At 48.9% G+C, this 24,664-nt stretch overlaps 1 protein-coding gene across 5 annotated transcripts in view; it reads left to right on the plus strand.

Moving 5' to 3' along the window:
• Positions 1–22,578, plus strand: part of NCOA1 (nuclear receptor coactivator 1) — a 300,977-nt gene extending 278,399 nt beyond the window's left edge. For 3 of the 5 annotated variants that reach the window (XM_079968413.1, XM_079968414.1, XM_079968415.1), the window contains 8 exons: positions 4,868–5,036; positions 6,282–6,608; positions 7,888–7,989; positions 11,402–11,807; positions 13,871–14,045; positions 14,245–14,428; positions 17,180–17,266; positions 21,041–22,578. In XM_079968413.1, coding sequence (XP_079824539.1) covers positions 4,868–5,036; positions 6,282–6,608; positions 7,888–7,989; positions 11,402–11,807; positions 13,871–14,045; positions 14,245–14,428; positions 17,180–17,266; positions 21,041–21,208 — 1,618 coding nt within the window. In that variant the 3' untranslated portion in view covers positions 21,209–22,578. Of the gene's footprint in view, positions 1–4,867; positions 5,037–6,281; positions 6,609–7,887; positions 7,990–11,401; positions 11,808–13,870; positions 14,046–14,244; positions 14,429–17,179; positions 17,267–18,484; positions 18,551–20,860; positions 20,923–21,040 lie in introns of those variants that run through there. The other 2 variants (XM_079968417.1, XM_079968416.1) reach the window with 2 other exon arrangements.
• The last annotated feature ends 2,086 nt before the right edge of the window (positions 22,579–24,664 follow it).

Genomic DNA, 24,664 nt, shown 5'->3' on the forward strand with positions numbered 1-24,664 from the left:
TAAAGGGACCCCTGACCATTAGGTCCAGTCGTGGCCGACTGGGGTTGCGGCGCTCATCTCGCTTTATTGGCCGAGGGAGCTGGCGTACAGCTTCCGGGTCATGTGGCCAGCATGACTAAGCCGCTTCTGGCGAACCAGAGCAGCGCACAGAAATGCCGTTTACATTCCCGCCAGAGCGGTACCTATTTATCTACTTGCACTTTGACGTGCTTTCAAACTGCTAGGTTGGCAGGAGCAGGGACCGAGCAACAGGAGCTCACCCCGTCGCGGGGATTCGAACCGCCGACCTTCTGATCGGCAAGTCCTAAGCTCAGTGATTTAACCCACAGCGCCACCCGCGTCCCATAGGATAGAGTGGGTCATAAAATATCAATACATAAACCTGTCTGAATAGCCCAGGCTTCCCTTGTGCATCTGGAGCAGGTCTCATCCTCACCACACAGCTTGGCTCTGCAGCTTCAGGCCTCTTGGACCATTTGCTTTCCTAGCCTCTTTCTTCTCGCAGTCACATGCCATTGCTTGCATTATGTGGGGGGTCAGCTATTGGGGGCTGGGGGGTGGGGCCTGGGGAGCAGACCTTCAAGCATTGGCCTCCATGTCACCTCCATGATTAGGTCCAAGTCCACTCCGCTAAAAACAAACTGATATTTTACACTTGCAAAAAAAGCAGAATTCTGTGGCTCCACCTTGTGTAATCTGGGTTTTTGTTAATCCAATTTGTCAGGCACAATGGAAGGCCAGGAGGACGCTTGGCCACTGGGTGAAAACCTTGCTCAGCTTCTGAGCCTTCAGCAGGTGTCAGCCGCTTAAGCAGGTTTTTCACAGCCATACAAAGGAGCCCTGCTGAATTAGAATACAAGGCTCCGTCCAATCCGCCACTCCTGCTTTCAGAAGTAGCCACACTGTTGCTTCTAGGAAGCCCATGAGCAGGGCATGAAGCCTGAAACACACACACACACACACACACACACACACACACACAAACAAACTGTGTGCCCTCCTTCAACAGCTGTTCAGGTGTGGACTGCCTCTGAACATGACTGTTCCATTTAGGTATTGTGACTGGCAGCTGTTGATAGACCAATCTCCCTCCAAGAATTTGCCCGATCCTATTTTCAAAAGCTGGGCCCATCACCTCCTGGCAAATAGAAGGGGAAGAAATGGAGGCAGTGAGAGATTTTACTTTTACTTTCTTGGGCTCCATGATCACTGCAGATGGTGACAGCAGTCACGAAATTAAAAGACGCCTGCTTCTTGGGAGAAAAGCAATAACAAACCTAGACAGCATCTTAAGAAGCAGAGACATCACCTTGCCAACAAAGGTCCGTATAGTTAAAGCTATGGAAGTGAGAGCTGGACCATAAAGAAGGCTGATCGCCGAAGAATTGATGCTTTTGAATTCTGGTGCTGGAGGAGACTCTGGAGAGTCCCATGGACTGCAAGACGATCCAACCTCTCCATTCTGAAGGAAATCAGCCCTGAGTGCTCATTGGAAGGACAGATCCTGAAGCTGAGGCTCCAAGACTTTGGCCACCTCATGAGAAGAGAAGACTCCCTGGAAAAGACCCTGATGCTGGGAAAGATGGAGGGCACAAGGAGAAGGGGACGACCGAGGACGAGATGGTTGGACAGTGTTCTCGAAGCTACCAGCATGAGTTTGACCAAACTGCGGGAGGCAGTGGAAGACAGGAGTGCTTGGCGTGCTCTGGTCCAGGGGGTCACGAAGAGGCGGACACGACTAAACGACTAAACAACAGCAATTTTCAAAAGCTACTACTAAGCCTGTAGCGGCAGAACTTGCCAGTTGCTTCGTGCAAAAGTGCTTATAAGAACTTGAAATGTGCTTTCCCACCCTTCCCCCCCCCCCAGGGAAAGCTGAAAAGAGCTCAGGTGCCACATTCTTCACGCCCACAACACGCTGGCATTTCCACGGCGCTGCCCCTGACGCCTTCCTTGCGTGTGACTCTCTGTGCTTCTAGCTCAGCTTTTCTTGCACGTCTCACCAGACGTCCTCTCTGGGAATCTGGAAAAAAATATAGGATCCTGAACTACCAGGGGACTTTCACCTGAAAATTTAGGTTCTGATTCATACAAACAAGCATCAGTGCCCACACGGCAGAAGCTGGTTTATGGAGCCTTCTGGCCAAATAATCATTGTGCAAATCTGTCAGTTTTCTCTACACCTCCACAACACATGCTGGAGCCATGTGCCGAGCTGCTCTTTGGAAGAGCTTGCCTCTCAAGCAGCCGTCACGCTGTTGTGTGTACAAATTCAGACTGAAGAGAACAGTCTAGGTCTCCTTTTTGTGTTCCAGACCATCCACCAGCTTGCATCCATCCGCATGAATAATAACCTGGCCTTGCTCCTACTTTGGATGCTGGAAATGCAAGAGGTTTTTTTCCCCTCACCCTTAGCATTTCTTTTTCTTTCTTTTTTTAGATTTATATACAGCTCTTCATCATAAGATCTCAGGTCAATTCACAGAATAAAATACAGGATAAAAACAAGTAAATAAGTAAAGCAAAACAGCAGAACAATAACACACCCCCTTCCCACAGACACATTTTAAAAGGCTGTAGAATATGAATCAGCCGAAGGCCTGGTGGAAGAGGAGTGTTTTCGCCTGGCACCTGCAAATACATAATGAAGGCACCAGGCAAACCTCCCTGGGGAGAGCATTTCCCAAAGGGGGGCCACCACAGAAAAGGCCCCTTCTTGCGTTTCCACCCTCTGGACTTCACCCTTTCTGTTCAACCTGGTTATACATTTCCTGCTCCTTATTTAGAGCTGGTTTCCATCAAACGTCTTTATTCAAGTGTATATTTAAAAAATTCAAAGTGTGAATAAAGAAAACATGCACCTCATGCAGGTACAACGCTGTTAAAAGGCCAGAAGAAGAAGAGTTTGAATTTGATATCCCGGCTTTCACTCCCTTTAAGGGGTCTCAAAGCGGCAAACATTCTCCTTTCCTTTCCTCCCCCACAACAAACACTCTGTGAGGTGAGTGGGGCTGAGAGACTTCAAAGAAGTGTGACTGGCCCAAGGTCACCCAGCAGCTGCATGTGGAGGAGTGGAGACGCGAACCCGGTTCACCAGGTTACGAGACTACCGCTCTTAACCACTACACCACACTGGCCAGAACCGTCTCTGGTTCCACATTGAGTGTACGCTCAGCCACAAGCCCAGGTTTGATGGTTGTTGTCTTCTTCCATCTGAACCAATCACCGAGCTTGGTTTTTGTGCCTCACCCTTTGCAGCCCCTGAATCTCCTTGGTGGGAGATCCCTGTGCCGTTTGCTGCACACTTTGCAGACAGTCCTATAGAACAGGATCAGTTCATCTTGGTGCAGAATTTTAGCTGTGGAACTGTAGGAGGGGAGAGGGCAGAAGCGATGCCTTTTTATGGACCAGTTTTAAGTTTCTGCTGCTCTATCCCTGTCTTCCCCATTCTTTCTTCTCGTGCCATCAACCATGTGCATTGGCAACCCTGGGGTTAGGCTGGATTTCCCCCTTCCCCACCCTGTGATTTACATGTGGTGCTCATCTGGAGCAAACTGTGTAGACTTCCTGACTCCTCAGAAACTCTTGGCATAGCAGGGGGCCCCTCTGGCTTCCTGACTCTTTCCAGTGAGCGTGATGTCCTTGCTGCTGGTGATGTCGGGCCCAGCAGCCCCATCATGAGGATTATTACATGCCCACACAACTCTGAGATTGGAAATAGATCGCAGGGAGGGAGTGGGGGCACGAGCGAGAGAAGGAGGGGTAGAGTTCTGCTTCCTTCAAGCTCTTTCCCCCCCAAGCCTGTCCCCAGTTCTTAGAAGCTGTTGTTCTTATCGTGACACCTAGAACCAGCTGGGCACTTCATGGAGGATGTAAACTGCAAGGGAGGCAATTACCAGGGGCTGGCAACATGGACTCAGGAAGCAGTCTGTGCAGTGCAGTGCAGCAGTTCTCAACCTGTGGGTCCACAGATGTTGTTGGACTACAACTCCCATCACCCCTAGCTAGCAAGGCCAGAGCTCGGGGATGATGGGAGTTGTAGTCCAACAGCATCTGGGGACCCACAGGTTGAGAACCGCTGGTGTAGTGGTTAGAGTACTAGTCCAGTCTCTGGGGGACCAGAGTTCAAGTCTGTCCAATTATTGGGTTCCAATTACCTGTCCAAACTGTTTTAGTGTGCAGAGTAAGGCAACATTAAGGGGTTGAATCTTGGTTAGAGAGCAAACTTTTCCCTGTTGCAATCATGCACACAAGCACACACACACACAGATGCTTGTAGGTAAGGAAAATAGCAAAGTAGGAAACATAAGGTGGATAGGAAAGTTCCCAGTTCTAGTCTAACGAACCAGCCTATACTGGAGCAAGGTCATCCTCGTTAGCTCCTCTCAGAGGACAGAACAGCCAAGATGACTTCAAAGAAGGATGGGGCAGATTCATGGAGGAGGAGATGCTTCTGTCTGCAGAGGTGGTACCCCTCTGCTTAAGTGATGCTGGGGACGAGCCCACTGTCTTCATGCCTCGCTTGTGAGCTGCTAGAGACATTTGGCTGGCTTCTAACAGATACACAACTGCAGAGCCAGGCAGGTGGATCCTCCAGCCCAAACTTAGTTTGTATTGAGTTCATCGGAATACTACACAAACATTGGTGGATAGGGTTCATTGGTCTTTGCAGGGATGGGAGGGGGTGAAAGTTGACCTCAGATTTTTGGAAACCGCAAGCTAACTTTATACACAAGAGCGCACTGATGGTTTTCCCCTTGCAACCATCTGCATTAGCAGATGGGCCCATATCAAAGTAAACTGGTTTTTCTTATAGACAACCGAGTGCCTTTCGATTGTGTCACCTTCCTCGTTTGCACCCCTACAGCCATTGCATCACTTCTCAGCTCGATGAGCTCCTGTGCCCTCCCACCACCCCGGAGGGGCGAAACGACGAGAAGGCTCTTCTCGAGCAGCTGGTGTCCTTCCTGAGCGGCAAAGACGAGAACGAGCTGGCAGAGCTGGACCGAGCGCTTGGCATCGACAAACTGGTCCAGGTAGCAAGCTGCCTCTTAGATGGTAGAGCCCCGGGGCCTTCTCCTGTTTGCTCCTTCAGAAGGCGCTCCAGCACCCGGAGTTCCTGCCCAGGGGGCGTGGGGGTGGAGCGCTTGCTTGAAAAGTAGCAAAGAACAGGAGTAGCCCATGAGCCCCTTACCCTGTAAAAGCTGGAGTCAAAAGCCTCTCCCAATTGCACCATAGCCTCTCTGTTACAGAGGCGTTCCTAAAGGTATCCACTCTTTCCTTCTTTGTCCCAACGATTTAGGGCATATCCACACTTAACTTTTGCCCCACTCTTTCCAAGCAGAGGTCCACGCTAAAAAGCTCTGTGCGTTGTTGTTGGTTGTTGTTGTTGTGTGTTTTCTTTGCCCAGTGCACACTTGCTCTTTAGTGCTCAATCGGAGCAAATGACAATTTGGGTTTTCCACAGATGACTATTTGCTCCGATTGAGCTTTAAAGAGCAAGTTTGCACTGGGAAAGCTCTGGAACAAAAAAAGAATGTTGGGGGGGGGAGGAGGCACTTTGGCACAGAACTTTAAAGTGAAGGACATCTAAGTATGTATAAGCCCTTAAACTCTGAGGTGCTGCTTCCACAAGTAAAATTCTACAAAGATGGAAACTCTACAGGTGTTATTTGATGATTTCATCTAGTGCATCAGCTTCTGGTTGGTTTTATTACAACCTACCCATTCAGCTTGAGGAAGAGCCTAAGTAGAAGGGGAGGGTGAGAGGGGAGGGTCTCGCCTCAACAATAAAAGGAGCATGTGTGAAAAGGGCACAGAACTGTGTCCCCACACACACAACCACCACCCCTGCAGTTTATCTTTCCATATTCGGATGCTTCCGCCATTTTTCTCCCTTTGTGGTTCAGATGTCAGAAGTCAGCCAAAATCAAAACCTCTCCTGCCAGGGGAAACCTGTCAGTGGATTATTTCTTCTAGTCGTAAGCAATTGAAAGCCACTTTGTACACTACTTTTAAAAATAATAAAAAATACACCTAGGTGTTTTGTGCATGCACCTAAAAGTGTTCTGGGTGAAATGTTCTGTGGACAATTGTGCCCTGCAGAGTTGAGAGGGGCTGCCGCTCCCTGGTCAAAGTTCCCACTTTGCTGGTGACTCGCCCGGGTTTGCAGCTGGGCAACACAGAAGCAGCCCTTAAAGTCACATGAAGTGCTGCATATGTTTGGAACCATGTCAGAACTCACGGTGGCCTCACACTTTTGTTTCATTCTCTGTGAGCAGGGAGGCGGCCTGGAAGCGCTGACGGAGAGGTTCCAGCCCCACCAAGCCACGCCACCGCCGCCGCCTCTCATGATGGACCAGAAGCCGGGCATGTACCCACAAGCTTACCCCTCCGCTTCCCCCACCACCAACCTCCCCGGCCCTTTCCCCAGCATGGTCCGGCAGAAGCAGTCCTTTGGGTCGATGCCGGTCCAGGTGCCGCCGCCGCCCCGTGGGGCCTACCCCACCAACATGGGGATGCAGCCGCGGCAGCCGCTCAGCAGGCCTCCGACAGCCCCCAACCAGCTACGACTGCAGCTGCAGCAGCGGCTCCAGGGGCAGCAGCAGGTGAGCTCCCACCCAGTGTGGCCGGTCCCTTTGCTTGCCAGAGCCCCGTAGCCTTCGGGGCAGGCTGAAGCCACGCCCTACTTGGCTGGTAGGCCTCCGTGTCGCTGAAGGGCACCGATGATCGCAGCACGGTTGCATCTCGCACGGGGGTTCGGTTCCAAGGGTTCCAGGCGTACACAAAAGTCACATGGAAGCAAACTCCTTGGAACCTCCCTGTGGCTAGAAGGGAAAGGGGGGAGACCATGCCCCAGTGAGAGTCTCCACCTCCATCGTTCAGCACAGACATTGAGGTCCAGCTCCAAGGGCTTCTGGCGGTTCCCTCCCTGTGAGAAGCGAGGTTACAGGGAACCAGGCAGAGGGCCTTCTCGGTGGTGGCACCCGCCCTGTGGAACACCCTCCCAGCAGATGTCAAGGCAATAAACAACTATCTGACTTTTAGAAGACATCTGAAGGCAGCCCTGTTTAGGGAAATGTTCGATGTTTTGTCGCTTTTCATTATTATTATAATTAATATTCTGTTGGGAGCCGCCCAGAGTTGCTGGGGAAACCCAACCAGATGGGTGGCATATAAATAATAAATTATTATTATTATTTCCTCCAGAAGCCTAGGGGTACTTGCGCGAGGTCCCGCCAGAGCACCCCACAACCAGCATGCTCACGCGCATGCCTTCCCCCTGCCCCAAGAAAGCCAGGAAGTTTAAAAGCTCTTTCCCCACCAGGAAACCCCCAAGGGGACACAGCGCAGAAAGAGATTTCAAGTTCTCCACATCGCTTGCATTTATTGTTTGTTATTGTTGTTGTCGTCAAACTCACACAATTCCAGCCAGCCTGCCTTCAGTTGCGTATGTTTGAAACTGTGCTATTTAAGTGCGCACGAGGTTCAATTGTACTGTATTTTAAGGACCTTGGGGCCATTTTGGGGAAGTGGCTGGAGGAACCACTGAAACGCGCTCTGTCCAGCTGCCAAAGGCTGCCTGGAAGATTTGGTCCACGCACGGCTGCACCTCTCCCTTATCTGCACAGCTGCTTTCATCACTGGGCTTTCTCTTAACATGCAAGCAGCCCTCCTGGTGGCCCTTCCTGGGTTCAGAACACCAGAGCAACAGATGTGGAGGGAAAGGGAGCGTTTTGTGTGCGCAAGGTTCCCCCCCCCCGAGGTTTTCTTTCTCCAAACCTCTCCTGAAGGCTCTCTTGCAGCAAGTGTTGTTAGCCAAAGGGCATCTGTGCCCAAACGGCAGCCTGTCACGCCCTGAGGTCTCCCTTCTTGCCTTCTCTATAGCTGATACACCAAAATCGGCAGGCTATCCTGAACCAGTTTGCGGTGAACTCTGCAGGCGGCATCGGCATGAGGACAGGAATGCAGCAGCAGATGGCGCCACAGGTAAGCGATGCCTTTGTGGTCACTGGGGCCAGCACAGCTGAGGTCCTGCATTTGTAGAGCTTGGCACCAACGTGGCGGGGTTGGAACTATACACACACACACACACACACAGTTTAATCTGGAAAAGGGTGGGCTTTGCTTTCTGCCTTATTTGTTTATTCTAGTAATTTATTTCATAAAAATTAAAACATTTGAAAAGTTAAAATAAGATTAAAAGCAGATTACAACTCACATCGTCCTTCTAGACATCTGGGTAAGCTTGCCTGAACAGAAATGTTTTTATCCGGCACCAAAAGTGGAGGCAACTGACTGATATCAAGAGGCAGGGAGTTCCAAAGTGTAGGTTCTGCCACTCTCGAAGATTGAGTTCTTAGAAATGGAGGACAGGTGTTATGTGGCACTTGCAACAGGACCAGTTCGACTGTTCAAAGCGATCAAGTGGGCACAATTAGGGTAAGGTGGTCTCATAGGTAAACTGGCTGCAAGTTGTTAATATACTGATAGTAGCACCTGGAACTTTGGCCCAGTAGTCAAATCAGCAACCAAGTTTCTCTAAGGTTTTGTGACTTCTGCACAAGAACGACCACCAATGGCTTATGCTCAGTGATCACGTTTTCACCCAGCGACCACCCCTCTTGAATCAGTACGCTTGATGGAGGGATACTCCAATAGATAATTTTAAAAACAGCTTGGCTTCCAATTGGTTCAGAGTGGTCAACTCTAGATATATCGACTAAGTGTAGCACCAGCAGTGGAAACAGCACATGTGTTGCCAGGAACTCTTAGGAAAGGAACTGGACATCAGACAGGAAGCATCAGTGAATTCCGTAAATACCTGCTCCCATGTTTGGGGTTCTGGTTGCTCCCAAGAGAGGAATATTCTGCAGGTGCTAGAGAGGTGATAAGAACATAGGAACAGCCTGCTGGATCAGGCCAAAGGAAACAAGGGAGCAGAACAAGGACATTTCCCCCGCCTTCGGTTTCCAGCAACCAGCATTCAGAAGCACTTCTGCCCCCCATGAATTTCTTCAGTTCTCTTTTAAACCACCCCAAGGGCTCTTGCGGCGTTATTAGGCAGTTATTGCTTGCATAATGTGGAGAGTCTCATTGAGCTGGGCAAGAGGAAACGGAAAGGAGTTGGGTTGAGTTTCCAAGCGGCCTGGTGGGGGGAGGGATAAGCTTGTGGGCTATAAGGCATAGGGTTGTAAAGGAACGAGTATACATAGTCATAGAGACAAGCAGCAGCTGTTCTTCGAGGCGAGCAAGCCGCTGGTAGGAGCAGGAGAGGCAGCTGGTGTATCTCCACACTTTTTTCCCCAAGCTAGCAGCTGCACCAAGCACAACAGAGAGCAGGAATATTTGCTCACGGCTGCTCCACACCACAGCTGAAGAAGGAAGAGACCTTAAGGTTGCAGCGGTGTTGCTCCAAACTGACTTCTGCATCTCTTGAGAACTTCTGGGGCTACCTGCTGTGTCTCTGCCCTGGCAGATCCTGTCGTGTGATGCGCAAGGGGCAGGAAGGGAGGGTGTCCTTGTGCTCAGGCCCCCCTTGTGGGTTTTTCCCATCATGGGCCTATGTGAGAAGAGGGTGCTGCTATGGGTGGGCCAGTAGCCTGGCCCAGCAGGCTCTTCTTAAATCCTTACTGAGCTTGGGAAGGTTTGTGGAGGACACTTTCTCAAGTCACAGGGCAGAACTTTGTGATCTTTCCACTCTTTGGTTTCTTTCCCCCCCCAAGTGTCTGCACTTCCAAGCTCTTGGGCTATTTGCGCTATATCTATCTATCATCTATCTATCTATCTATCTATCCATCCATCTAACACACAGACACACACACACACACACAGAGAGAGTAGGAAGATGGAACAGATGTGGAGGCCACAATTTGTAGGAAAAGTACATCCGTAAGGTAGAAGGGATGCGGGTGGTGCTGTGGATTAAACCACAGAGCCTAGGGCTCGCCAATCAAAAGGTCGGCAGTTTGAATTCCCACAATGGGGTGAGCTCCCATTGCTCGGTCCCTGCTCCTGCCAACCTAGCAGTTCGAAAGCACGTCAAAGTGCAAGTAGATAAATAGGTACCACTCCGGTGGGAAGGTAAACGGTGTTTCCATGTGCTGCTCTGGTTCGCCAGAAGCGGCTTAGTCATGCTGGCCACATGACCCGGAAGCTGTACGCCGGCTCCCTCGGCCAATAAAGCGAGATGAGCGCCGCAACCCCAGAGTCGTCCGCGACTGGACCTAATAGTCAGGGGTCCCTTTACCTTTACCTTATCCAACATACAACATAAAGACAAGATTCCAAAGAATCTCCTGGACTTCCCTCCTGCCCTTTGTGGGTCCCATTGGTAGTCATTTCCTCCTGCATCTTTTATAATAATCCAAATCTTTTACATCTCTATTATGTCCAAAATTCACCATTAAACTACAAGTGTTATTCCAGTCCTGCTAATAGTTTTAACTGCTTACAGGGTTTTTAAGATAAATTATAAAATTTTCCCCATTCCTTATTAAAGTTTTGGTCTTCCTGATTTCTCTGGTCATTTTTGCCGTTTCAACATAGTCCATCAACTTGATCTGCCATTCTTCTCTGGTAGGGACTTTATATTCTTTTCATCTGTGGGCAAGTAGCATTCACGTGGCCGTGGTTGTGTACATAAATAGTCTTTTCTGCTCTCTTGGGATTTCGGCACCTAAAATTCCTAAGGCTTCAGGTTTTTTAGGAAATGTTACTTTAAACATTTTTTTCAGTACATTATATATCATCTCCCATAATTCTTTTCCTGCCTTACATGTCCACCACATACGATAAAAGGTTCCTTCTTTTTCCTTACATTTCCAACATATATTTGACCCAGTTTTATACATTTGTGTTAATTTACTGGGAGTTAAATACCAACGGTACATCATTTTCATATGGTTTTCTTTCAGCGTGTAACATGCTGCGAATTTTAAATCCCAATTCCGTAACTTCTCCCATGCTGTAAGTTGCGTGTTATACCTGAAATCTCTCGCCCCAGTGTATTATTACTGATTTAACCTGTTCATCTTCTGCATACCATTCTAGTATTAGTTTGTACAGTGGTACCTCTGGATGCGAACGGGATCCGTTCCGGAGCCCCGTTCGCATCCAGAAGCTAATGCAACCCGCGTCTGCATGTGCGCGGGTCGCGATTCGGCACTTCCGCGCATGTGCGTGACATCATTTTGAGTGTCTGCGCATGCGCGAGCGGCGAAACCCGGAAGTAACGCGCTGTACATTGGAGGGGGGGGGGGGTAATTTTGTTTGTTCTCTAACAACTCTTTTTTTCAAATCTGGAGGTTTCATTTAAAAAACACCTCTGTTTGCTTGCCTCTCTCTGTGCCACCTTCCTCGTCCCCTAACCTTTTTATCTCTTCCTCCTTGTCCTCCTCAGCCGCCCCTGAATGCTCAGATGCTGGCCCAGCGCCAGAGGGAACTGTACAGCCAGCAGCACCGCCAGAGGCAGCTGATGCAGCAACGAGCCATGCTGATGAGGCAGCAGCAGAGCTTCGCGGGCAACCTCCCCCCCTCGGCCGGGGTCCCCGTGCCGCTGGGGGCCGGGCGCCTCCCCCAGGCTCCCCCCCAGCAGTTCCCCTTCCCCCCCAACTACGGTACGAGCCCAGGAAACCCCCCGACCTCCACCAGCCCTTTCTCGCAGCTGGCGTCCAACCCCGAGGCGGCGCTGGCCGGTCGCAACAGCATGGTGAACCGGGGGATGATGGCAGGAGTCGGAGTAGGGCAGTTCGGCCCTGGCATGAACCCTCAGATGCAGCAGAACATCTTCCAGTATTCGGGATCAGGTGCGTCTCAGGCTGGGCCTGCTGAAGGGGGTGAGTGGGTTGGATTCTGCTCCATTGTGCCTTACTCAGAGAGAGAAAGAGAGAGGTGAGGCAAGGGCTTTGCCAAAGCTAATGGTAATCTGGCTACTTAACACTTTTTCCTCTACAACTTCTGGGCAGAAAATGAGGGTTTGCATCTCTCCTTATGGACTGTTCCGCTTCCGGCTGGAGGCAGAGAATTCAGAAGGCTGAAAAGGTTTAAGAGGGCCTTGTGTGCTCCTCCCTGCTTTGTCTAGTCAGATACGATACGATACGACATGATACAATACGATAATCTTTATTGTCATTGTCCCATACAATGAAAAATCTACATAAAACATCCAAAACCCAACAAGCCTGCTATCCCAGCTATCCCAGCCTGGTTAGCCCCCTAAAAACCTCTGATACCCCATTTTTAAATACAATATACTCCCATAGAGACTCCTTACACTGTGTTTAAAACCAAAATCGCATTTGGATAGAAACTGTTTCTCAGGCAGCTAGTCCTAGTCTTTATAGCCCTGTACAGTTTCATCAGCTGCACGCCATGATCATCACAATTATAACAAATAAAGTCTTGACATATCTCGCTTTGCATGTCATGAGTCTATCTCATATATTAGTTTCACCTTTTAAGTTGAATTACTGAAATAAATGAAATTTTCCACGATATTCTAATTTTTCGAGTTTCACCTGTAAGCCAGGAAATTGGGGGTCGCTGGAACTACCCTGTGTCTGAATCCCAACTCAGATTTTGCAGGATTCCCAGTCTTTCTCCCTGGAGATAAAGTATTGCAACTGTCCGGCGGCTTAGACGGCATCTTATTTGCTTACCTATAGTCTTCATAGCTTGCTTTTTTCATTCAGTGTTTTCAATCCAAGAGCAGGGAACAAAGTACTGTATTTTTTGCTCTATAAGATGCACCAGACCATAAGACACACCTAGTTTTTAGAGGAGGAAAACAAGAAAAAAAATATTCTGAATCCCAGAAGCAGCAATCCCTCTTGCTGTTCTGGCTTCTGGGATAGCTGCGCAGCCTGCATTCGCTCCGTAAGATGCACACACATTTCCCCTTACTTTTTAGGAGGGGGAAAGTGTGACTTATAGAGCGAAAAATATGGTAGTAAAAATAAACAGGGGTGGGGTGCAGAAATAGTATACAAAAATTACCAAGAGTCATATACAGTGGTGCCCCACAAGACGAACGCCTCGGAAGACGAAAAACTCGCTAGACGAAGGAGTTTTTCGTTTTCTTAGCCGCTTCGCAAGACGCATCTCCCTATGGGCTTGCTTCGCAAAACGAAGCTTGCCCCGCAAGCTCTGGGGATAGCGGGGAAGCGCAGCACGTCTTCCCCGCTGTCCCCGGACCTCTTTTGAAGCAAGGGGCGGCGGGGAGAAGATCACTTCTCCCCGTTGCCAGCCCCGCAATCTCCGGGGACAGAGGGGAAGGCGCGCGCGCCTTCCCCTCTGTCCCCGGACCCCTTTTGAACCAAGGGGCGGCAACGGGGAGAAGCGATTCTCCCCGCTGCCCCTTCCCTTGCTTTAAAACAGGTCCGGGGACAGAGGGGAAGGCGCGCGGCACTTCCCCTCTGTCCCCGGACGGTCTCCATAGGAATGCATTGATTGATTTTCAATGCATTGCTATGGGAAACCGTGCTTCACAAGACGAAAAACTCGCAAGAAGAAAAAACTTGCGGAACGAATTAATTTCGTCTTGCGAGGCACCACTGTAAACAGGACCCATAAGCAACCCAGCAATTCTGTCATAAGGTAAATGAGAAAAATGGCAACAACATAAAATAATATTTCCAGCTGAACAAAATGCAGGCCTCGAGGTCAGCAGGCGCCAGGTAGGAACGTGGAGGTAGATTTCCCGGCCTCTCACATCTCTCCCTTCCTTAACATCTGGCACAGACAGCAGGGTATTGGGAGGAAGGTCTGTGGCACCAGTCCTTAAGTAGGGATCTCTAAACAGATGGTGTTCTGGGTCCTTCAGGGTTCATGTAGGTTCATGCCGAGGATTGTCGTTCTCTTCTTTCCCCAGGAATGAACCAGCAAGGGGAGGCGGCATTTGCCCCGTCGCTCAGCCCCAGCAGCCCCTTGATGTCACCGCAGATCCCTCCTTCTCAGAGCCCCATGCTCCAGTCGGCTCCGCCAACGCCTGGGTACCAGTCGCCCGATATGAAGACCTGGCAGCAAGGACCCATGGGGAGTAACAAGTAAGCCAGGCCCGAAGGTGCAGAGCGTACGCCTCCATAGGCTTAACTCCCACGCTTTAAAAGTTCCAGGACCCAGGAAAGATTGGGGGGGCGGGGGGCAAGGGGCACACAGAAAATTGGCACCCCTGAAAATCTGGCAAGTTGCTCTGTGCATAACAACCTCTTTCTCTCTCTCTCTCTCTCCTTCTTCGGTCTGCAGTGTCTTTGGCCAAGCTGGGCAGACCCAGCCTCCGCCAGCCCAGCAGGGAATGTACAACAACATGAGCATCACTGTCTCCATGGCCGGCGGGAACGCCAACGTCCAGAATATGAACCCAATGGCTGGGCAGATGCCCATGAGCCAGCTGCAGGTGCAAGGCATGAACCAGCTGTGCTCTGAGCAGGTCAGTGCAAGCAGCTGACTCTCCATACGCAGAGAGAGGGAGGGAGGGAGGGCAGGCCAAGGCCCATGTGGGGGCGGTTTATTGGGTTGTTTTGATTCTGTATTTTGCGGTTTTATACTTTGATTTTATTCTGTGAACCACCCTGAGACCTCTGGGTATAAGGTGGTATACAGTGGTACCTTGGGTTACAGACGCTTCAGGTTACAGACTCTGCTAACCAAGAAATAGTACCTCAGGTTAAGAACTTTGCTTCAGGATAAGAACAGAAATCGCGTGGCGGTGGGAGGCCCCATTAGCTAAAGTGGTGCTTCACTTCAGGTTAAGAACAGTTTCAGGTTAAGAACGGACCTCCGGAATGAATTAAGTACTTAACCCGAGGTACCACTGTACTGTATAGAGTACAGGATCCCTGACAGTTAAGTCCATTCGTGAACGACTCTGGGGTTGCGGCGCTCGTCTTGCTTTACTGGCCGAGGGAGCCAGCGTTTGTCCACAGGCAGTTTTTCCAGGTCACATGGCCAGCATGACTAAGCCGCTTCTGGCGAACCAGAGCAGCGCACGGAAATGCCATTTACCTTCCCGCCAGAGTGGTACCTAGTTATCTACTTGCACTTTGACATGCTTTTGAACTGCTAAGTTGGCAGGGACCAAACAATGGGAGCTCACCCTGTTGCGGGGATTCGAACCACCAACCTTCCGATCGGCAAGCCCTAGGCTCAGTGGTTTAGACCACAGCGCCACCCGCTGTCCCTTAGGGCGGTATATACATTCAGTTAAATAATAATAATTCATAATGGTGGTGGCAAGATCAGCGAGACAAAAAGCCACTGAAAACAGCAACCGTAACCAGACAGTGGCTTGGTGGTAGAACCTGGATCCCTGTCAGTGGGGTGGAGGGCAAGAAAACAACTGGCGAGGAAGGGGTGCTAAGCACTTCTGCCATTGGCCACTTCTCCTTCCCACCAGCAGAGGGCAGCAGCAGCCGGAGGAAGTGCTAGACAGTCCTCTCTGCCCAATTGCTTCCCGTCTCCAAATACGATAGCCTGGTGAAATGAGAGCCTTGAGGGCCTGTCACACAGAAAATGGAGCAAGCTTCTTCTCTGCTGCTGCAGAAGGGAGGATCCAGACTCTCCTTCCTTGGAGGTTTCTAAAGAGTCTGGAATGCCATCTGCCAGGGATTCTTTAGCTGTGATTCCTGCACGCAGAGGGTTGGACTAGATGATCGTTGGGGGATCCCTTCCAACTTTACAATTCCGCAATCCTATTATTTAATATTATTATTATTAAATAATAATATTGCTAATTCAGTTTTGCTACGTAAAGAGTCTCTAAGCAGCTTTTAAGAGCGTAAAACGGGGCACTGAGTCGGTTTTAAAAGTCTGCTCTTTCCTGCCCACTCTGCTGTTTTTAAGTGTCCCACCGGCCCCGGGACTCCTGCCCGGGTATTCCATTCAGCTCCAAGGCATGTTGAAATTCACTGGAAAGTTAGAAGACACTTTTGTCTTCTAACTTAAGCTACTTTGATACGCAGCTGGTAGAGGGAAAACCACATTTTACGCAATGGGAATCACCCATGAAGTTTCAAAGTAGATGTTATTTTTATCAAGCTTGAAGTGTGAATCCCCATTGGCCAAGATGCTCGCGCACGTGGCGAGGGTCTCTCTTCCCCATTCAGCGCATGAACAGAGATTAGCAGTAACATGACTAGCAAGAGGGTGGTTGAAAGGCCTCTCTGAAAAACACTATAGAAATTGACATCTCTGAGCGATACTACACTTTCTGCGGGAACCAAGAGCCTGAAAACTCTTGGTTAGTACAAAGAACAGCACCTCTCAGCAGTGACAGCTTCTGAGACCCTAGAAGCTGATTGCCGCTGGCTTACTCTGCTAAAGCAGGCAGAGAAGGAAAATTGAGTGGGTGCCCCCCCCTTCAAGTTCTTTCCCTTTTCCCTGCCCTGGAAGAAATTCTCCTCCTCCTCCTCCTTCTTTTCTCTGTTTGCAGCTACAGTCCCCATCTCCTCACCCTGTGTGGAATTAACACCATATGCACATATGCAAGAACTTGATGTCACTTAAATAAATGAGCTGGTTTTAAAGTAGACAGAAAGAAAGAACAGAAAAATGAAAGGAAGGAGAGAGGAAGGAAGGAAGATCTGACTCTCTTTTGGGTAGAACACACAGAAATAAAATTAACATCCACACCTATGGAAAGTCCATTGCAATTCTGCTTGTAACTTACAGCGGAAGAGCAGTAGCTATGTAGCACAGGGAGCCCTCTGTCCATCTGTCCGGAAGCCCCCAAAGATGGTTTTTAAAGGGGATTAGACAAATCCATCTGTGTTCAGGGGCAATCAGGAAGGGAGTGCTGTTGCTTCAGGGCTTTCTGGAGTCCTCTGGTTGGAGCCCAAGGAAAAGGGGACCCTGGACTGGATGGACCTGGGCCAACAGTGTGGTGGCTTGTGCTTCTCCCCATTCAGTTGAGCTTGGAGTGACTAACAGCCACTTTAAGTCTGGTCCTAGGTATGCCCGACGGATTCTCATTTTGTATGTGTGTGAAGATCAGTGGCTAGCTGCAGAGTTAGTGAGTTTGGGCTGCATCAACCATTTCCATTGTGCTTGGTTGTTCGTTGGTCTCCCTTTTCCGGTGATGAGAGACCAGATTTGCCGGAGAGACACTGGGATGAAACGCTGCTTCCAAACCATTTCTGAATTCCCGGTTTATTTTTATTTCCCCCCCCCCCTCCTCTCCCAGGTAAACGACCAGGCTCTCAGACCTGCAGGTCTCTACTGCAACCAGCTATCTTCTGACCTTTTGAAAACAGAAGCAGATGGAGCACAGGTCAGTAAAACTCTCCTAAGCCCAGAACTGCCTCGGGGAAGTCTGCAACGGCAGCCTTGGTTGCCTTGGACAACATGGAGAGCAGTCCAGAACAACAGCAGGGCTTTGGCTTACAAGAAAATTGAGTCCTTGGGGTCAGAAACACACACTTACTCTGGAGACGACTGCCCTGCCTGAAATTTGACCAAAGGCAGCCACCTTTCTTTCGCTTTGGCAGGTCTGCATGAGGTTTTTTTGCCAGTGAATCCTGCACATTCAGGCCCACACAGATCCTCGTAGCAACAGAGATGGCACATGAAAACCCACATGGCAGGGCCCCAGCAGTGTGTATAGAACTCATGATGGCAGAGCATGAGACTCTTAACCTCAGGGTTGGGGGTTTGAGTCCTGTTCTGGGCAAAAGATTCCTGAATTTCAGGAATCTGGACTTAGATGACCCTCGCGGTCCTTTCCGATTCTATGATTCCTTCAGCACTTGCCCCAGGAGAACAGAAATTCTTTCTTGAGTTAGTAGGTTCAGGATCAAGCTGCCCAGTGATGGTTAATCAGGATAGGGAAAGCCATATTAAACATGGAGGCGGGGGCAGGCTGGTGGGTGTTTGGGGGGGGGGTCAGCACTTTTGTGTCCAGTACATTTTGCACCCTGGCCAGCAGTTCCATGTAGATGTTAAAGCAGTATGGAGGACAAAATAGAGCCTTGGGGAAACTCTGTAGTGTCACCGCCACAACTCTCAGGTCGGAACAGAACCAGTTAAGGGCAGTGGCCCCAGCTCCTCACCTCAGAGAACTGGTTCAGAAGGATGGTTTTAAAAGCTGCTGAGAAAAGTTACACAGACCCTTCTTCTCCTTCTAAGGTAGATCATCCATTAGAGCAATTGGTGATTTCAGCCCCCAATCCAAGCCAGAAACCAGATTGAATTGGATCTAGGAAATCTAGGTGGGCTGCTTCTCACATGCAGGGCTGAAAGTTGCATACAAAATTAAGATGCAATTAATCAGCTGGGTCTCCTCCTCTTGGTGTGTTAAATGGTACGGCCTCTTTGAAAGTGGCCCTGCTGGGGCTGATGGGAGTTTGAATCTAATAACATACAGAGGGACGCAAGTTCTCCATCCCCGTCCCGCCCCCCCCCCCCCGCCCCCGTTTTGGGCAAGCTGACACTCTCAATACTAAAAATGTTTTCCTTCGTTTATTTGCTTCGCCCAATTGACATTTCTCAGGAGTGCTTTTTTCACATTGAAGAGGCTTTTCAGAGTTCTACTGTGGCTTAAAAACCATACAAATGAATGGTAAAGCTATCAGGTAAGAGCTTCGCCATCCTGCTAGCTTCAAACAAGGGTTTACTGAGCTTGCTTGCCCACTGGAAACCGTGGTTAGTCGGTCTGTCTCCTAGGAGCCAGTTTGGATCCCATTTAGGGGTTCTGCAGTCACAAGGTGATAGCTTCTCCAATTCAGCCAACATGAAATAGCAATGGATCTGACTTCCTTGGAGATTCACCCAAGTGCCCTCTCTTTCCTGCAGCCCACAGTCATACAATCTACTTGCAATCAGTTCAGAAACACAGAGGGCATTTACTGGAATTTTAAGGGCAGCAATGGCTCTCAATCACGGGCAGCTAAGCTTTGGGAGGGGAAAAGGCTGAATTTGACTCGTGGTCAGCCCTTAAGAGAGGCACACATCAAAACGGCCAGTGGGTGTGGACAAAATATAAAAGTGAATATAGTCAAAAAGACACATTTTGAAGTCTGGGGCATCAGAAAAACTTTTTGGCACCATATAGCAGGGAACCTTCAGGACTGGTCAGTAAAAAATAACCCCTTTTGCATGGGCGTAGCCAGGATTTTTGTTGGGGGGGCAGGTTTTTGTTAGGGGAGCAGAACCTGAGATTTGTATTGGTTTAGGGGGGCAGCTGCCCCCCAGCTACGCCCATGCCCTTTTGTTAAAAGTTGACACATTTGTGGATCGGGGGCTACTTTTGGCATCACAGTATCTCAATGAGGAACCTATGGGAACGGTCAGTTACTATTTTTAAACCATTTAAAAAATATTTTATTTAAAAATGAGGGCCTTGAGAGGTTTCAAAACCTCTTTGGGCATCACTGCAGGAGAGCCATATGAGCAGTAAAAAAAATGTATCAAATTGGGGGAGGGTGATGTTGGTGAGGCACAATAAAACTCTTGCTTAGCCCCCCTTCCAATGCTCTTCTCAGCGGTTCTCAACCTGTGGGTCCCCAGATGTTGTTAGACTACAACTCCCATCATCCCTGAGCTCTGGCCTCGCTAGCTAGGGGTGATGGGAGTTGTAGTTCAACAACATCTGGGGACCCACAGGTTGAGAAAGGCTGCTCTAGATCAAGGAGGAATTCACGGTTACAGAAACAACTCCCTTGGCCCACAAAACTGCTATATATCCTGTAAATTGAGGGACGTGTAGCATTTCGAGTCTGTTCTTTACCCTGCTCCATACGCTCTTCTCTCAAGTTTATTTTTACCCAGAGATTTGGCACTCCAGAGCCAGATGAAAACACGCACTTTGACTTTGAACCGAACTCCCGACTGTGGCTTTTCACCTTTTCTTGCAGCAAGAGCAGTTTTTTCGCCCACTGGGGCCCTCAAGCAAGGAACGTGTTGACTCGGGAGCAGAGGGGCGACTTAAATAGAACGGGGCAATATTTCTGTGTGTCTGGAGGCAGTTTTGTGTCCCTAGGCATTTGTGGGAGGGGGAATGGAAGGTGATGGATGGGGCACAGGAATGAAGATCTGGCGTGGGGGGGGGGCCTTGGTGTGGACACTGACCAGAGGGACAGATGAAAACGTGGGCATCGGGGATAGACTGTTTTGAGGCACCTGTCCACATACTACGTCATTCTGGGACAACGTGGATTGCCCTGTTATGAGAGACGTTTTCAGCATGTGGGTTATCTGATTCTGTAGACGTTACTGCCTGCAGATGCTGGAAAAAGCCAAGGCGGCAGGAGAGGAAAATTCAAAGGGGCGTTGGGGAAAATATTCTGAGACTTGGTGTTCAGCCCCTCTTGCTTCCAGGTGCCATTCGTGACAGAGACCTGCCTTCTGCCCCGGAGCCACGGAAGAGAAACGTCAACTTCGAGGAAAGGCTCGCAGTGGGAGGTGGTGCCCCATTATTCTTGACCGCTGGGAGAGAGTTTGCGAAAAGGGGGCGTGGATCAAAACGTAAAGCCAGTCTTCTCCCCAAGCTGGTGCCCTCCAGATCCGCTTTGGGCTACAACTCCTTTGATTGTGCCCAATAGGGCTGATTATTATTTATTAAACTTCGATCTCAGGGCAGTTCACAACATTAGAATTGCAATACAGAAAACGCAGAATGCATACATACAAAAATACATGGATGATGGGAGATGCAGCCCAAAGCATCTGGGTAGGGACAGCCAGTTGGGAAAGGCAGAGAAAATTGACCTCCTGGGCTGCCCAGGGCCTGGTGGTTTGGATTCCTTCCTGTTGCAGCCCTGCTCAGCCAGTGGTGTTTGGAAACTCGGGGTTGCCCCGGCTTAACCATTGACGCGAGAACTTCTTCTGAGCTCCGATCCAAATGAGTGCAGCGGTTTTCTTTTTGTAGGGCAAGAAGACAGAAGAGTTCTTCTTCTCTGTGGTGACTACAGGCTAGAGGAATTCTCTCTAGTGAGTTTCCACTTCACCGTAGTACCTGCCTCCATCCACCGGGAAGCTCTCCCCCCTCTCACCTCCCCGCCGGCACCCTCACGGCTAATGGCCCCCCTCTCTTTCTCTCTCTCGGCAGGTGCAGCAGGTGCAGGTGTTTGCTGATGTGCAGTGTACGGTCAACTTGGTGGGCGGAGACCCCTACCTGAACCAGCCGGGTCCTGTGGGGGCCCAGAAAGCCTCTGCCGGCCCCCAGACCCCCCAAGCCCAGCAGAAAAGCCTCCTGCAGCAGCTACTGACTGAATAATCTGCTTTTCAAAGGAATGTGAAATTTAAATAATAAGACATAGAGATATATATATAAATATAAATATATATATATTATATTTTTCTGAGATTTTTGATATCTCAAAAACTTGCAGCCATTCTCGTAGTGTTTGGAGCAAAAAAAAAAAGTTCCCCCTCCCCTTTCTTTTCTTTTTTTTTAAAAAAAGGTAATGATGGATGTCGCAAAGTGACAAAACAGTTGAGCCAAAATGACAGATGATCCTTATTTTTGTAATCAGTTGCTGGCTTCTTCTTATCCCTGATGGAGGTTACTTGGTTTTAAGGGGGGGAAGCGTGTTATGAGAGCGAAGGGGGGTGTCTTGCTGGGGGGGGAGGAAGGGGAGTCGAGTTCTCAGTTTCAGCTGGATCTGTCACTGATTTGCGTCTTCAGCGAAGCAGGAATTGGGTGAATAATCGCACTCGTCTCGTCTCTGGGATGTTTTTAGCTGTTCTTAAAAAACGCACACGCCCTTGACTGACCGCCTCCCCCTCCCCTCCCAACCCGTTTGTGCAATCAGCTTTTTCTAGCAATCGTGAGTTTGTCGGTTTTAAAGAAATAATCATGATGATGATGATGATAGAGTATTTTGACCCATTTTTTCCATGTTTTATGCTGGTATATAGACGGCCTCCTTAGCGAAAAAAAGGCCTCTGTGTATATGAAAAAAGGGGTGGGGAGCTCGTACAAAAAGCTAATATAATAATTTTTGAAAAGACAGACACACAAGTACAGTTTGGGGAATAATTGCAATATTTTTTAGGGGTCAGGAGGGCTGGGGAGCAGTGGCTCGGGGAGCAAAACGCCGAGGGTTGACACTGTGCCATCGTTCCTTTCATTTCGACAGGGTTTGTGATGCGGTAACCTTTTGGAGATGAAATGGAAGGGGTTCACAGCAGGAGCCTGCAGCAAAGTTGCGTCCTTGGGCTACTATTGTAGATAAAATTCTTATTAAAAATTAAGCAGTCCTCTCTCTCTCTCTCTGCTTTGATTGTGTTTAACAGCCAAGGTAGCTTAAAACTATTTAAAATAATATTGATGATGATGATGATTATAATAATAAAAAAGGCAATTCTCTGTGGAACGGGAGACAAGCTTGTTCTTTGCCCCCTCTGAGGCCTTTTCAGTGTAAATAGCTCAAACCTCTTGTATAAATTGGTTTCCTTCTCTTTTTAGTTTTGGGGTGGGGTGGGGTGGGGTTGCTCTTAAATAGCATTGCTTTTGGACGGGGGGGGGGGTTATTTCTTTCTTTCCTCTTTCTCTTTCTGAAATTTTGTTGATGTGTGAAAACAAAACTGTGTAGCTTTTTGTTAATTGAATTTGCAAGAGTTTAAAAAAACAAAGAGACAAAGTCAGTGGCTTATGTTGCATTATTGCGTAAAAAGGACAAGGTGGGGGGGAGCTCTGTGTGCATATGTGCTTTTTTGTGGGGAAGTGGCTTCATGGGGAGAAGGGCTAGGAAGGAAAGGGAGCCCATGCACGGTAGTCTTTTCAATATTTTTATTCAGATTTTTCAGATAAACAAAAAGCACATAGTAGAAGAAGAAGAGGAGTTTGGATTTGATATCCCGCCTTTCACTCCCCTTCAGGAGTCTCAAAGCGGCTAACATTCTCCTTTCCCTTCCTCCCCCACAACAAACACACTGTGAGGTGAGTGGGGCTGAGAGACTTCAGAGAAGAGTGACTGGCCCAAGGTCACCCAGCAGCTGCATGTGGAGGAGCAGAGACGCGAACCTGGTTCCCCAGATTACGTGACTACTGCTCTTAACCACTACACCGCACTAGCAAACAAGACACATTTAACAAAGCCTGACTACAAACTTAGTTCCAGTCCTGCTTGCAGATGCACAGAAAGAAAAACCCAAATAGCAACAGCAATTATGGAAGGCCAAGAAAGATAATATCTAGAATTCAAGCTATAGGACACACAAAAAGGTATACTAGTCCATAATGGATGATGGAGATCTGGAGGAAGGACTGCTACCTGCGATTGCAAAACAAATGGAAACCAAATAACTGAGGGCAAGGCTTTTGATTTAACCCCTCTCAGTTGTTTGTTAACACTTTAGGACGCTTTCTGTGACTGCCAGCCGCCATATGTGGTTCCACCATCATCACCCATCCCAGCTTAGTTTATAGATCCTTATAGAACACATTTTGAGCGGTTTCTGGAAAGAGCGATAGCAGCGCTAGACCTGGGGGTGGAGGAAAAAATTGTTGCATAGCAGTCCTCTTGACCATGCTACAGTTATTAAAGTGTACACTTCAGGGCACCTCTGAGCCTACCCTCAGGTGCCGAGATCTGCTATACAGAGCAACACTCTTTCACACATGTACTGGAGTTTTTATGAAGCCGGGGCAAGGCCATGATTCAGCACCACGCCTCAGAGCCCTACAACATGCTCCCTCCTGTTGCAGTCAGGGACCTGGGAAGGTTTAATCCTTCCTTGCTTTGCCATTCACACAACATGGCTCAATCCTGCAAAAAACCTCACAAGCACCGGCATGAAGCACTCAGAAGAGAACTGAAAACCCACCATGTTGCTGTAGTTATTCAAGTACAAGTACAAGTTTATTAAATTTGTGAGGTCCATGCCTTTACACAAAATACCATAAAACATTATTAAAAAATAAACAATAAAATTTTAAAAATAAGCTAAAATTCATGCCATGCTGTCCCAGCAAAGGAAACTACCCAAAAAACCCCACCATTCAGGAAAGAAGATACAGCAACAGGTTAGGAGAGCAATGGGAGGGACCTCACCATTTCATCCAGGAACCGTACCCTAGTTTTCATAGCCTTCACCACAAAAACCGCTACCACGTGAGAAATCCGTGGATCAGCGTCCACCACTAAAAACTTTACTTGGTCCTCAGAGTTGACTATTGATATGGGAATAGTTTGTAACATCGCATCCCTGAAGGCCGAATAGATGGGACAATACAACATGTAATGTGTGAGATCCTCTTTGGTTCTCATATGACAAGGACATATACGCTGCTCTACTGGGATTTTTGCATATCTGCCTGACAGATAGGCCGTAGGAATGGTTTGAAAACGGGCCATGGTGAAGGGTCTCCGAAGGGTGGGATTGGTGATATTCGCCAAGTAATTGGCGCAGATTTTGACTGTTTTCAGTCAGGGAAACCAGTGGGAGGACCGTGGGTTCTGTATTTTTGTGATGTCTAACAGGGCGTCTCTCTCCAGGATCCATTCCCGAACTTTGTCCGGGCTCCACAGTTTAAGAGTGTTAAACTCCGGTAGGGTGTATCTAACCAGGATCTCAGATAGGTTTTGACGCCAAGTAGTGTTCTTTTGAAGAGATACAAAGGCTTGTTTGGCCAATAAGGTGTTTGAAGTGTTTGCAAGGTTGATGTAAAATCGTAGGAATCTTAAGTGGGCCCTGGCAGACACAGAGGCTAATCCAACCTCCACCC

This window comes from Podarcis cretensis, assembly GCF_951804945.1.
Source record: "Podarcis cretensis genome assembly, chromosome: 3".
In the NCBI taxonomy this organism is placed as follows: Eukaryota; Metazoa; Chordata; class Lepidosauria; order Squamata; family Lacertidae; genus Podarcis; species Podarcis cretensis.